The sequence below is a fragment of the Vulpes lagopus genome, chromosome 12 (assembly GCF_018345385.1).
Source record: "Vulpes lagopus strain Blue_001 chromosome 12, ASM1834538v1, whole genome shotgun sequence".
Classification (NCBI taxonomy): domain Eukaryota; kingdom Metazoa; phylum Chordata; class Mammalia; order Carnivora; family Canidae; genus Vulpes; species Vulpes lagopus.
Window position 1 is genome coordinate 45,484,678 of NC_054835.1, and position 14,189 is coordinate 45,498,866.

Genomic DNA, 14,189 nt, shown 5'->3' on the forward strand with positions numbered 1-14,189 from the left:
TCCTTCATAGAAATCACTACATATTGAATATCCCTATATGGTTAGTATTTCTTTAGGAGGACTATTTTGCTGCTTTAATACACCTCATTTGAAAGACATCTACCCTATGAGGTAAATTCTCCAGTGGCATTTTCCTCTTTGAAATAATGGGCATAGCAAATCCATTATTGTTTCTTAGTATTAAAAGTATATTGTTGCATATTATTTGCTGGATTTAACTCAGTATGCAGATAAAAAAACACAAATGTTCTTTGCTGACTATCTCAGAACCAGGAAAATTAAGCTCTGATTTTAAAGGCTAGCACTTGAGTTGCAGTCAGGTCTTTTTATTTCTGTACCTGTTACATCAGGGTGTTTTCCTCTGCAAAATTCATAGTATATCTGAAGTAAGTCTTTAACTCAAGTTTGATGAGTAAATTCTTACTTCATAGACACAGCCTAGTCCTACCTTCTACACTCAGGTATGAGGTAATCAGTCTTATGCAAATTACTTGATTTGCTTGACAACTGAAGGTCTTCTGTTTTGTCCATAAATGTAGATACAAATGTCTTGTGTGGGAGGTCTTCTCTGTACTGAAGGAATTGTGTGTTAAGCAAAGCAAAAACATTTAAAGTACTATGTGTCATTGTAGTCTTGCTATATTGTATAATGGATTCTTGGTTCCATAAGCATACCACAGGCACTTTTTTTTAAAAGAGGTTGAAATTATTTTCCTACATCATGTTGGGGAAGAGATGAATTTCTTCTTAAACAATCTTTAACTCTTTACTTTCACCTAAGAGTTAATCTCAACTCTTATGCTTAGTTTCCACTGGAGTAAGACACTGTTGGTTATAGGGTTTCAGTCTTAGGGGAGTGAATTGCTCAAATTTATTGCAATGTATTTCTCACTTAATTTTGAAAATTTAGGCAGTTAAAACATTTTAGATTATGATGGCATCAAATTGGTGATTTTTTTTTGGTCTTGTTTTCTACTGGCGTGCTCACTCAAAACTATGTCTTAAACCATTTCTTGCCTATATTTCTCCTGTGAATTGTTTTATTGATACCCTGACATTCCACAGATCATGCAGATTTAATACTATTTGAAGCCTAAGTTTTATTTATTTTTTGCCTCTTATTGTTTAGGAAGACAGTGCTGGGGCACCTGGGTGGCTCAATGGTTGAGCATCTGCCTTTGGCTCAGGTCTTGATCCTGGAGTCCAGTGACCGGGATCAGAGTCCTGCATCAGGCTCCCTAAAAGAGAGCCTTCTTCTCCCTCTGCATATGTCTCTACCTCTCTCTCTGTGTCTCTCATGAATAGATAAATACAACCAAAAAAAAAAAAAAAAAAAAAAAGGAAGACAGTGCTGATAAGAGGAAATGTCTGTGTTTTATTTCATATTACTTTCTCTCATACTTTGAGCATGTTTTGATGTTAAAACAAACAAATTATATGTATAAAATTTTACCCACATAGAAAAAATCAAAATAATGAAAATTTAAGACCTGCCTAAATATGAATGTTGCTCATTGTAATTGATTTCCAAGTAAAGGAAAAGAAAGATACTTGCATTTAAAAATTAAATAATTACTAGGAAGGAAAAATGACTAGTACTGTATTCATACATCCTGATTTAAGATGCCACAGATTTCTGGTACAGTTTTGTATTTTGATAAAATGAATGTTTATTCCACAATAATTTAGGACTGCATAATACTTTTTTTTTTAATCTGTTGAAAGACCTAGGTTATTTGACCTGTAAAAATTTCCACAGTCTAATTTTTATTGATTGTGCGCTCAGAAACAATTCAACATTTTCCTCTGTCCTTCATTTTTCTTGAAAAGTAGTGACAGCTACATTCAGAGGTTTGACCAGACTTAAGTTTGATTGAAAACTAGTTGTTATGCTCCTATCATCAAGAGGTATGTAATGTCTGGGTTTTATTTACTCTTTTTTTTGTTTGTTTTTTTTTGGTTGTTAGTCATTGGTACCTCGTGCCTCTGGAGCTATTAATTCATTGTGAAATGGTGATATTCTGATTTTTTTTCTTTTATTTCCCATTTATTGTCTGGAATGATTTTATAGAAGATCTCTGTTATATACTCATTGGCTACCAGTATAGTTTATGGTGGAAATGTAGGACAAATTGCTTAATTCTTTCCTTTTTCCCAGATTTCAAAATAACAAACTGGGTTCCTGTTATCCTTAGAAAGTGACCAGTTAGTGTAGTGTTGTTTTTTAAACATCATTGTGATCTCATGACCAGTGAGTGCTTCTTCACTGAGTCTTTTTGGTATGACCCTATTTGTCTATTGTCTTTCATAGCTTCCTTACAACTAAATTTGTCAGGATAGTCCAGGTTCACCTAATACATTTCCTTTGCTAAACCAGCTTTTTTTTTTTTTTTTTAACATTTAAAAATCCCAAACATTAGAGTATCCCATAATTAATCATTTGCTTTATCCCTTTTTATAAAGACAATGGCTTCAGAACATCATTGCCACCAATTTTGTTTACTGAAATCAATTAATTTTTTGTTTTTTTTAATGCTTCTTCAGTCTCCTCCCATTTGTTAAATGATTGTCCTGCTTCTACATTGTCAGACTTTATAGCCTTTATATTCTGTAATCTCTCTCTTTAAAAACTGTTTATTCTTTTAGTCTTAATTCTATGATCAGCTGTATGTTTAATGCTCACTACCTGCCCTTATTTTGATGTCTCTCCTGTCACTTTGATTGCCTGTAGCTAGTTGTCTAGTAGAGCTAGGAGGAGCTCACAGGAAGAGTATCTTCTGAGTTTTTGCATGTTGATAGCAGTTTGTCTTTGCTCTTTATACGGACAGGTAAGTTTTACTGGATATAAAATCTTTGGCTCAAGTTTTCTTTGTGTATTTTAAATATACTATTTCATTTTTTTCTGTTATTTTCTCTTATGAATCATGTGATGCTTTTACCTAAATGGCCAAAGGATTTGTTTTTTCTTTGAAGTCCAATAATTTTAGTAAAAAATGTCTTGGTGCATTGCTCTAAGTTGATTATCTCAAGTACACAAGATACCCTTGCAATATGTAGTTTCAAATATACTGTAGATACATATATATGTGAGAATGTATATATGTATTTACACACATATATAACTATATCATACATACATATACACATTTTTTTTCTGGAAAGCTTTCTTGTGTTATAGATTTTTTAAGTTATTTATTTATTTATTTGACAGGGAGAGAGAGAGAGAGAGAACAAGAGCGAGCACACAAGCAGGGGGAGCAGCAGGCAGAGGGAGAGGTTGAAGCCGACTCTCCACTGTGCAGAGAGCCCGATGTTAGGCTTGAACCCAGGACCTTGGGATCATGAGCTGAGCTGAAAGCAGGCTCTTAACCAACTGAGCCACCCAGGCACTCCTTGTATTACAGTTTTTAATATTTGGTTTGTTCTGTCATTTTGGTTTTCTCCTTCAGGAACTTCTTTTTTTCCCCTTATTTTCTTTCATATGCCAAATCTTTACCTGTCTTTGATATTTGTCACCTTCTTGAAAATCCTTTTTAATTTCTCTCTTTCAAATTTGTTAAAGATTTCTTTCCTTTCTTTTTTTTTTTTAAAGATTTTATCTATTCATTTATTTAGAGATCATGAGTGGGGCAGTGGGGTGGGCAGAAGGAAAGGGAGAGAGAGCATCTTAAGCATACTGTGCGAAGGGCAGAGCCTGATCTGGGGCTCAGTCTCAAAATCGTGAGATCATGACCTGAGCTGAAATCAAGAGTCAGCACTCAACCAACTGGGCCAGCTGGATGCCCCAATTTTCTGTTTCTTTTAAGATCTCTTGTTATGTTTATTTACCCTTGTTTTCTAAGCTGTCTTCAGAACTGAAATGATTGTTTTATTTCTAGTATTTTCTTGGTTTCTGTCTCCTCATTTCTGAGTTTTTCTGATTCTGATTTATATTGCTCTTTCATGTATTATATAATTTTCTTATTATCTCTCATGAGGCATATAAATGTAGTTTTTATTAGTAAAACATACAGCCTGGGGGATTACTTGACCTACTTTAAACAAATAAGCAGCTGTAATTAATTTAGACATTGTTGTAGATCTTTAAATCAAGGCTTCTATACTGGAATGTGTGAGTGAACTTCAGAGTTGATAACATTATTCATTACATGCGAAGTAGAGTGTATATGTTTGGGGGTAGGGAAAAAGAACACCTTGACTTTCTCTACGCTCCCAGAGAAAAGTGTAAACTGTCCTCACAATAATATGGATAAGAACTTCTGATTTATATAGGAAAAAATCCTCAAATATTTTAATGATTAAGATAATAAGAAATGAAAACAAATGATAAATATAGTTTTTTTTAAATTTATTTATTTTAGGGATGCCTGGGTGGTTCAGTGGTTAAGCACCTGCCTTCAGCCCAAGGTGTGATCTTAGAGTTCCAGAATCAAGTCCCACATCAGGCTCCCTGCATGGAGTCTCTCTCTGCCTGTGTCTCTGCCTTTCTCTTTCTGTGTGTCTCTCATAAATAAATAAATAAAAATCTTAAAATTTTTAAAATTTATTTTAGAGAGGAGGGCAGAGCTTGTGCCAGGTGGGGGAAGGCAGAAAAGGGAGAAAAATCCAAGCAGACTCCTCACTGAGTGCAGAACCTGGTGCAAGGTTTGATCTCAGAACCCTGAGATCATGACCTCAGCCAAAATCAAGAGTTGGACGCATAACCGACTGAGCCACCCAGGCACCCCTAGGTATTGTAGTTTTAAGATACAGATGGTACCATAGGAGATACTACATCAATTCCATGATCTATTTGCTTATGCCCTTTCTACTTTTATACAGATGGAGGGAGCGAGGAACCACCGGATCGAAGACAGTCAAGTGTAGACTCTCGCCAAAGCCGCTCTGGGCAAGGTAAGTTTTCGTTAAATTTATTATTAGATTTAAAATAAAAGATATCAGCTATTCCTTTCTAGTACTTAATCTGAAGTTTGAGATTTTCCCTGGGTCTAGTTTAGATATTCTAGTTTCTCCTTTAGGGCTTTAAGTGTAGCATTCTAAAAGTTATAGGATATCATTTATTTAAGATAAAATGAAAATTTTTCTCATGTCATTTTTTAAATGGTAATACCTTAATAAGGTTTAAAGTAATTTTGGAGCATTGTGATATATATTTGGATATCACTTTTGGAATATAACCAAAAGTAAATTTTTAACAGTAACATTCATATCAACACACTGGCTTTTAAAAATTTCATCAATACAATATTTGTTGTCTTAGCTCTCTCAGAAGAAATTATTTTTGTTTATATTGCTATCTTCAGTTAGGATCTTATTTTTTCCTTCTGTTTGAAATTTAATATGTGCTTTCAACTGTTTTTTTGAAATAACTTTCAAACTAGGTAAAAACATCCTGTATTAGTGAAATAGGCCTTCCCTAATTATCTTATTTAAAATTGTATGACTAGTTCCCCCACATTCCTTTTTCTTCATAGTACTTATCATCTTTGTATTTATTTTATTTACAATCACGTTTCATAATTGTAGAGATTTTTGTCTGTTTTGTTCATTACTGTTATTTCCACTGCCAAGAATAAGTACCAGGCATATAGGAGTTACTAAATAAATATTGCTGAATGAATGAAATGATCTCTGAGAGAAAGTGAATTGAGAACCCAAATTGATGAATATATTACAAAATTTCAGGCAGTCATTTTGACTGATTTATGATTTTTAGAGAATCTTTACTTATAAATAAAAGAAAGCTTTGATTTACAAATGTTATGGTGTTTTAATCCTGTAAAAGTTCCTGGTTCATTTATCCCATAATCCTATTACCTTTTTTCTCCAAGTTTGCTCTTCCCAAGTTTTAGAGTTGTGCTATATTTATAAAGTTGTTGGAGAATGAAAAGAGTAATAATATATGCAGGTTGGAAATTTTAACTTTTACTAGTACTTACTCATTTTTAAATAATGTGCATGGTATTATATCAGGAATTTGTCTGATTTTTCTCCTTAAACATATTTTTATATGAAAAAACTTAAAATGAATTATAGATTATATCAAGTCAAGCTTAAACTTTCATAATGTTGTGTCAGTTATATCTCAATAAACCTGCGGGGGGGGGGGAAAGAAAGAAAATAAGCTCACGTATGAGAGACCTTAAAAATAATATTAGTAGAAATTAATAGAAAAATTATACTAATTTTTATTAAATATCATCATTTATATTAAATGTCATAGAGATGTGGGCAATTATTCATTTATCATATGGCCTCTGAGCTGTGTCAGTTAAAATATTTTTCAAATCAATAAGTGTAGTTGAGTTTTAATAACAAAAGCTGAACTTAACATCAAAATCAGTGATCTCCATGACCTTGAACACAGCTACCTGATCTCAATTAGAAATTACTGGGAATTGAATCATCATCAGAGTTAACTAATAGTTAAAACGTGTTTCTTACCTTCTCGGAGATTTTGTTTGTAGTATCTCTTTACTTAAAAGACAGAAATAAATAGAAAGCCATCTATATTGAGCTGAATGAGCATCTGTACTAAAGGAGTAAAGAGATGGGATAAACACAGACTTGTGCTTTTGCTCCTTCCAGAAACCTGCTAAAAGATCAGTAAAGGGGGATTGGTGAAAAGCCAACATCAACACAATTTTAGAAACTGGAGAGTATATAAATAATTAAAAACTGAACCCTAAGCTCAATAGCAGAGGAAATCAAGAAAACAACGTGATTTACCCTCCAGAAGGCGCAAAAAACCCTCAAGAATGGTAGCATATGGAAATGGAGATGAAGGGAAGATTGGCTGAAAGTCAGTTGAGGAAGCACTTGATTCCTGAGACCTCTTCCTCAAAATTAGGTAACTAGTCAGCTGGGCAAGTGCCCAACTCCCCACTCTAAACCTTGGCAAAACCCAGCAATTTATTCTTTGGAATAAAATAGAGATTCTAGACTGGGAGACATCTACCAGGCATAGTTGAGGGCAGTCCTGTACTGAAAATAAGACAATTGGATTCCAGTTGTCTTTATCCTACTGACACTAGAATATTGGCAGTTAGGCCTTCATATTTCAGGCAGGAGGTTGGCACAGTCTTTTCTGAAAAATCTGACTGAAAAGAAAGACACAAAATGTAACCATCAGAGATTCCTTAAAAAAACAGCCCAGCTAGATAACTCTATGTATCAAAGCTCTCAGTCTCTAGTTCTCTTCTTTTAAATATTAGCAACTAACCAAGGGTTACTTTAGATATTTGAGGAAACCCTCTATTGTATGAAGATAGGGATTAAAATAAATAGAATAAAGCAACTTGGAGAGAATAGAAATTTTGCAGAGAAAAATAATGGAACCATTATTAACATCCTTAAAGAAATAAAAGAAACTAATACAGTTTTATAAGACATATAAGGTTTTGCTTGTTTGTTTTGTTTTGCCTGCCTTGTACCCTTTCTTAGGAATATGTAGGCTATGATCCATCAAAAATGAGAAATGAGTTGTAGGAAATAGGAAATTCAACAAAGGAGAAAAGTAAAGAAATCTTTAGGATAACAATGAGAGGTGGGGTGGGGGAGGCAATCAAACCAGATTGGATTTAGGTTAGAAACCTCCGGAAGAGTTGTCTCAATGAAAATGAGATTGATAGAAACCTGATGCGTTTAATTATCTTCAGAAAAAATTTAAACAATTGGCAAAAAGTTTAGGGTTGGTGACAAATATATGAAATAATAAGTAAAAAACAGTTCTAAATTCAGGGGAAAACAAATAATGTGTAGGAAAGGAGATATTCTTTAGAATAAGTGCTCAGTCCTTGGGGCAGGGTCTGGGGTAGCTGATGCCCATGCCCGTCTTATCACTTTACTCCAGTGTGGTACAAATATTTCCAGTATTTGATTTGGGCCATTATAGTTGGGAAACAGTACTCTAGAGCCCAGTGAGCAAATCAGGTGTATGTGGCCTCTTTTTGTGCAGTTGATGGATTTGATTTGCTTAAGCAATTTTTATTATTTTTGTATCTATGGTCAAGTGGGATATTGACCTTTAGTTTTCTTGCCGCACAATGCCTTTATCTGATTTTGGTATTTGAGTAATGCTGGCCTCCTAGAACCAGCTGAAAGTTGAGAAGTATTTTTTTTTTAAAGATTTTATTTATTCATGAGAGAGAGACACACACACACACACACACACAGAGAGAGAGAGAGAGAGAGAGAGAAGCAGAGACACAGGCAGAGGGAGAAGCAGAGGGAGAAGCAGGCTCCCTCAATACAGGGAGCCCGACACGGGACTCGATCCCAGGTCTCCAGGATCAGGCCCTGGGCTGAAGGTGGCGCCAAACCGCTGAGCCACCGGGCTGCCCCGAGAAGTATTTCTTCAATTTTCCTAGAATATTTTGTGTAGAACTGGTGTTATCTCATCCTTAAATGTTTGATAGAATTTCTCAGAGAAGCCATCTGGGCCTGGAATTTTCTTTATGGGAAAGTTTTAGGATACAAATTAAATTTCTTGAATAGAATATGACTATTTCAATTATCCTTTTTTTTTCAATTATCCTTGAGTAACTTTTAAAAATGGGTAGAATCTTCAGTGATGTCTCCTCTTTCATTCCATTTTTCTTTTTTAAAGATTTTATTTATTCGTGAGAGACAGAGAGAGAGGGAGAGGCAGAGATACAGGCAGAGAGAGAAGCAGGCTCCATGCAGGGAGCCCGGTGTGGAACTCCCTGGGACTCCAGGATCACGCCCTGGGCTGAAGGCAGACTCCCAACCACTGAGCCACCCACACTGCCCACTTATATTGATTTCTAATTTAATTTCGTTGTTGTCAAAGAACACACTCTTTGAATTGAATTACTTTTTATTGAAACTTGTTTTATGCTCCTGGAAATGATCTATCTTATTATGTTCAGTATGCACTTAAAAAAGGTGTATTATATTCTTTTGGGGTGGAAGGTTCTATAAATATCAGTCTGGTCAAGTTGATTAATAGTGTTGTTCAAGTCTTCTCTACTTTTGATGATTTTCTGTCTGCTCATTCTTTCACATATTAGGAAAGGAATATTGAAATCTCAAACTCTAAGTGTGGATTTATCTATTTTATCTATTTCTCCTTTCAGTTCTGTCGTACTCCTTATAGCACTGTTCTGGTCCCATCCCTCAGAGAGAAAGCAGCCAATAGTGAAATAGGTTTTGGGGGTTGGGGGTGGTGCGGAAGAGCTGGAAGCAAAAGGTAAAACAAACAAACAAACAAAAAAGCCAAGGAATTTTCCGTCAGTCCCATATGGAGCCGCCCTCACTCCCTTCATTCATCCTGCCTAACCAGGTAGAGACTTGTCTTGCATCTTTCTTTCCATCCCTGCTCTGCTGTTCCAGGATTTGGATTTCCTTTGAATTTGAGCTGGGAGTTTGGGGACATAAAAAAACATTAGGAAATGTGCCACTGAATTGGTTGTCCTACAGATTAGTTACCCTTCAGATTCTGGTTTCTTCCACAGTTTGCCTGCTACTATTTATTTTTCACAGTCTTCAGATTGCTGTTCTACTTTCCAAGGTTTTTATTTACATTCAGGGGTTTTAGTTACATTCAATTAAGGTGGAGTGTGCTTATTCCATCCTAACCCAGAACTAGCACTCTTCCATTATATTACATTTTGTGTTTGCCTGTCAGGAGGGATGGTACTCAAATTATTTAACAGTTAATATACCATAGATATCAATGAGCCAGAAGAGATGGCAGTCTGTTCAGAACAAACACTAACTTTAAACAACTGTTGTGCCTCTATAGGTACATAATACTTGATAATCTGCCCTGCCTGATTGTGGATTCAGTTTCTATTTAGTATCTTCTCCAATAATAATAGCAGACATGTAAGGAAAGGTGTCTGGTGAGATGTCTTTTCTTTGTGTGATAGCTCTCTCCTGTGTGTTAACTTTAGGCATGGAGGGCTCTCTCCTGTGTGTTAACTAGCTAGCTTGGCCTCTGATCTGTCTCTCAGGTACAGTGGATTCTGACTCAAACATAACCACACTTCCTGCTCTAGCTTGGGTCAGAGACTTATGATGTTTTTTGCTTATAAAATGGAGATGGGAGATGCCTGTTTGCAGTGAGTCCGGTCCTACTGTACTCATTCAGATTGCCACCCCTGGGCACTTCCTGCTCTTTGCATCTCTTGCTTCTGTGCCTAAAACAGACCTGGAAACACGCTCATCTTTCACAGTTATCCTCCTACACATGCTCTGGGCTATAATTTCCTCACTCCAATTGCATCTAGTTTCTGTCTTCCATGGATTTCTTAACATTTCTCCTCTATTATTGGCTTTTTGTTTTATTTTATAATGCTTTAAGAATTTACTCTTTTTAAAATACTTTTGTGTCATTCTGCGCCACCTGTGTTGTTGCCATTTTAGTCTGAACTATCGTTATTTCTTTCCTTTACTACTGTAATAGTGTCTTAGTTGCCTTGCCAACTTATAGTCTATTATCCATGTGATAGCTAGAGTGCGCTATTAAAATAAATTAAATCACATATTTCCCCAGACTTGAAATAAAATTCCTCAGTAGCCTCCTATCACATTGCCTTTATCATTCCCTATAGGATGCTACCTGAATTGCCCTTTTCCTAGTACTCTGACTCTGTGCCCTCCCACTCCCTCCATTGTCTACTTTGTTTCCTCTATGCTGGCCTTTTTGTTTAAACACGTTAAGAGTGTTTTCTTTTTAAGGCCTGTAAACTTGTCTTTCTTGAATAAAGGGCCATAGATTTCTGTTTAGGTCAAGGAGGCCTTCTGTGACCAAATACCCAACCCTAACCTTCATAGTATTTATCACTACTTGAAAATAATTATTTATGCATTTACTTATATATGTGTTTTTTCTTTTTTAGTCTCAGTTACTAGAAAATAGGTTTCATTTGAGCAGACTTTGTCTTGTTTGCCACTCTTGCCCTAGAACACTTATATATATGAATTTGTCAGTACTTATTGAATGAAAGAATGAGCAAGAGGCACTTAAGGTGTTTGGGAAGGAATGTGGATATGCCCAGGTCGCATACTGATTCAGTATTCACTTCTGTTACTTAATGTAACTTAAAAAAAGTAAAGCAGTGTAAGGAATTTTGTTGAATGTAGAAAGCTTACCAGAATATCAACTATCTATTGATTTGTGAAATGAGGCTCTTGGCATATGATTTTTTTTTTCTTGGCATATGATTGTAAGACTGATTGTGCTAGTTAAGCTTCTTCTAAGTTAAGGTCTTCTGAGGTTGAGTGATTATTTTCTGCTTTCCAGTATAGCATATTGTATATAACTGAGATGTATTATTTATTGCATTTAGTCTTGTCTGTTGAATCCCTATTTTTCCTGGTAATTTAGGAGTTTGTTAACAGTAGGATTTTTGCATCTAGCACAGGGCTACTGTCTTACAATTAGGCTATCAAATTGACCAAGGAAGCTTATCAATTCTAGGAATGCAGGTTCTGTATTTAATGTGTTGCTTCATCAGAATTGGTTTTGATGTACTAGCTCCATATTATGCAGCAAATGAGTTTTCATTAGAGTTCCTCCATATATAAACAGAACTTACTTGGTTCTAGATATTAAGTAAATGCATGAGCCAATGTGATATGATTGAAACCCAATTTTTATTTACTTTTGCAAGGATAGCATTATGCAGACATTAGGCTTTGATATACAAAATGTGTATTGGTATAGTAATGTTCCAGTAGTAATGACCAGTTCCAGGGTAATGACCAGCTTGTGCTGGAGACTGAGAAACTGTATAGTGTTTGACTTTGCATGATTCCCATTATCTGTAGTCAGTTTTATTTGATTAGTACATGCTGGTGCATTTATAGTAAATAATACACTAAATTGTCAAATGTGATGTCTTCTGATTATTTTTCTTTCCTTGCTAATAAGTAAAATATTTAGTAGAAATGAGATGTTCATGCTCTTAAAACATATACAAATTATTTTTGTTTGATAAGTTACAAAGGTACCTTTATTAAACCAACAGTGTTTTATTATATAAAATAGTAAGGAAAATTATTTCAGTATTTAGTGTGTCATTTGTGTATCATTGTAAGAGTATATCTGGTTAGGTGGCATCACTAATGAACAAAATTTTGTATTGTGTTAGTAGTTTATCATTGTGATAAAAAATTTACTTAGTTTTCAACATATATTGCTTTGAAAATTAAAAAAAAAAAAATAATACATATGTGCCAGGCTCTGGGTGAGGTGCTTTCACATAATCCTCATTTAATTCTCAGAATAATGCTATGAAGTAGGTATTATTTTCAGTAGGAAAATATTTCAGGCTTTATACTAATCTATACCAAAAGTTTCAAGTCAGCTTTGTTGGTATCATGTACTTAGAACCTTTCTGTTCTGATGTTTAAAATACAAATTTATTAATGGTTGGATAAGGCCTGGAAGAAAAGATCTGACCTTAAATGATAAATCCCTCTGAAGTGCCTTTATTCTAGTCCTATATTTCTTCTGAGATTTAACTTCATGTTGATTATTCTTTGTATAACACTCATTTTTCATAGAATTAAACTTGAAATTGAACTTTTAGCCAACAATTTTTTATTATCTTGAACTTCTAGGGATGTATCAGAATGTGTTTACATATACTTCAGTCATTTTTTTAAATGTGAGTTATAATAATTTTACTAATTAAAAGATTGCTTTTTACCAACAACGTACACATTTAAAAAGAACATGTTAAGTAAGGCTTCTTTCCCTTCCACTATCCTAATGTAACCAAGTCTATATCCTTTCATGCTTTTCCCCTGAGCTCATATTGGCATATGCAGCAGTATGTGTGAAGGTGTATGTGTGTGTGTACTGAAAGACTTAAAAAATAAAATGCAGGCAGCCCCAGTAGCCCAGCGATTTAGTGCTGCCTTCAGCCTGGGACCTGATCCTGGAGACCTGGGATCAAGTCCCACGTCAGGCTCCCTGCATGGAACCTACTTCTCCCTCTGCCTGTGTCTTTGCCTCTCTCTCTTTCTCTCTGTGTTTCTCATGAATAAACAAATAAAATCTTAAAAAATAAATAAAAATAAAAATAAAAATAAAATGCAATTTTTAGTTCTGTTACCCCCTGTTAACAGTATAGCATGGCCATCCCTCCAGGAGCATACTTAAATTCTAATTTTAAAAAATCTGTACAATGTTTCACAGCATAAGCAACCCATAATTTATTTCACCATTTCCTCATATATGAGTGTTCAGATTTTCAAAATGATTCATAATCATTTATCTAGTAACATCTTAAAATCTTGGAATTTGCAACCCCAAGCACATTTTGTGTCAGAACATACTAAGTATCCTACTTAGCATTATGATAATTGGCCTAGTTAACACTAGAAACATTGTAGAAGCTTCTCCTTGCATATCCATATTTATGAAAGAAAAGGAATAAAAGCAGGACAGTGAAAAAGGTTGGAAAAGGTTATCTTCCCAAACATCTAGAAAGATTTTGATTGAAATATTCTTTTTTTTTTTTAATGGAAACTTTTTATTTTAATTTTTTTTTTAATTTTTATTTATGATAGTCACAGAGAGAGAGAGAGAGGCAGAGACACAGACAGAGGGAGAAGCAGGCTCCATGCACCCGGAGGCTGACGTGGGATTCGATCCCGGGTCTCCAGGATCGCGCCCTGGGCCAAAGGCAGGCGCTAAACCGCTGCGCCACCCAGGGATCCCCCTGATTAAAATATTCTTAACTAAGTTTTTCTGGCAAGAGATTAAAAATCATAAAACCTCTTTGATAAACTTCGTGATCTTTCATGAAAGGCCATAAAAGTTAAATAACAAAGAGTGAAGAAGAAACGTGTTAGTAAAGTCTCGGATAAAGTTATTATTGAGTAAATACATTTTTTTTGTTTAGTCATGTTGGATGTAGTAAGTCTTTTTCCTAGTGAGAGATTAAAGACCTGGTTCCCACAAGGGGGCAGAGTAAGACTACCTGAAAACCTTGATATTATAAAGAATATTTATTTTAAATCTGTAGTTGATTTATTAAAGAAGGAAGAGGAAATTACTAGGGCTAGAAATGACCATCCTGTGAACAGAACCATATATTGAGGGCATCCACCCACCTCATCCCCAGTGCAAGCATGGACTCTTGACATGTTGGACACTCAACTGTGGCTCTGGTCATATTGGCCTTGGTGAGTGGAAGTCCATATTGCTGAAC

General features: G+C 35.0%; 1 protein-coding gene across 8 annotated transcripts in view; it reads left to right on the plus strand.

Moving 5' to 3' along the window:
- Positions 1-14,189, plus strand: part of TANC2 (tetratricopeptide repeat, ankyrin repeat and coiled-coil containing 2) — a 362,852-nt gene that overhangs the window by 104,900 nt on the left and 243,763 nt on the right. For all 8 annotated transcript variants that reach the window (XM_041724731.1, XM_041724730.1, XM_041724735.1 and 5 more), the window contains one exon: positions 4,822-4,893. In XM_041724731.1, coding sequence (XP_041580665.1) covers positions 4,822-4,893 — 72 coding nt within the window. The remainder of the gene's footprint in view (positions 1-4,821; positions 4,894-14,189) is intronic.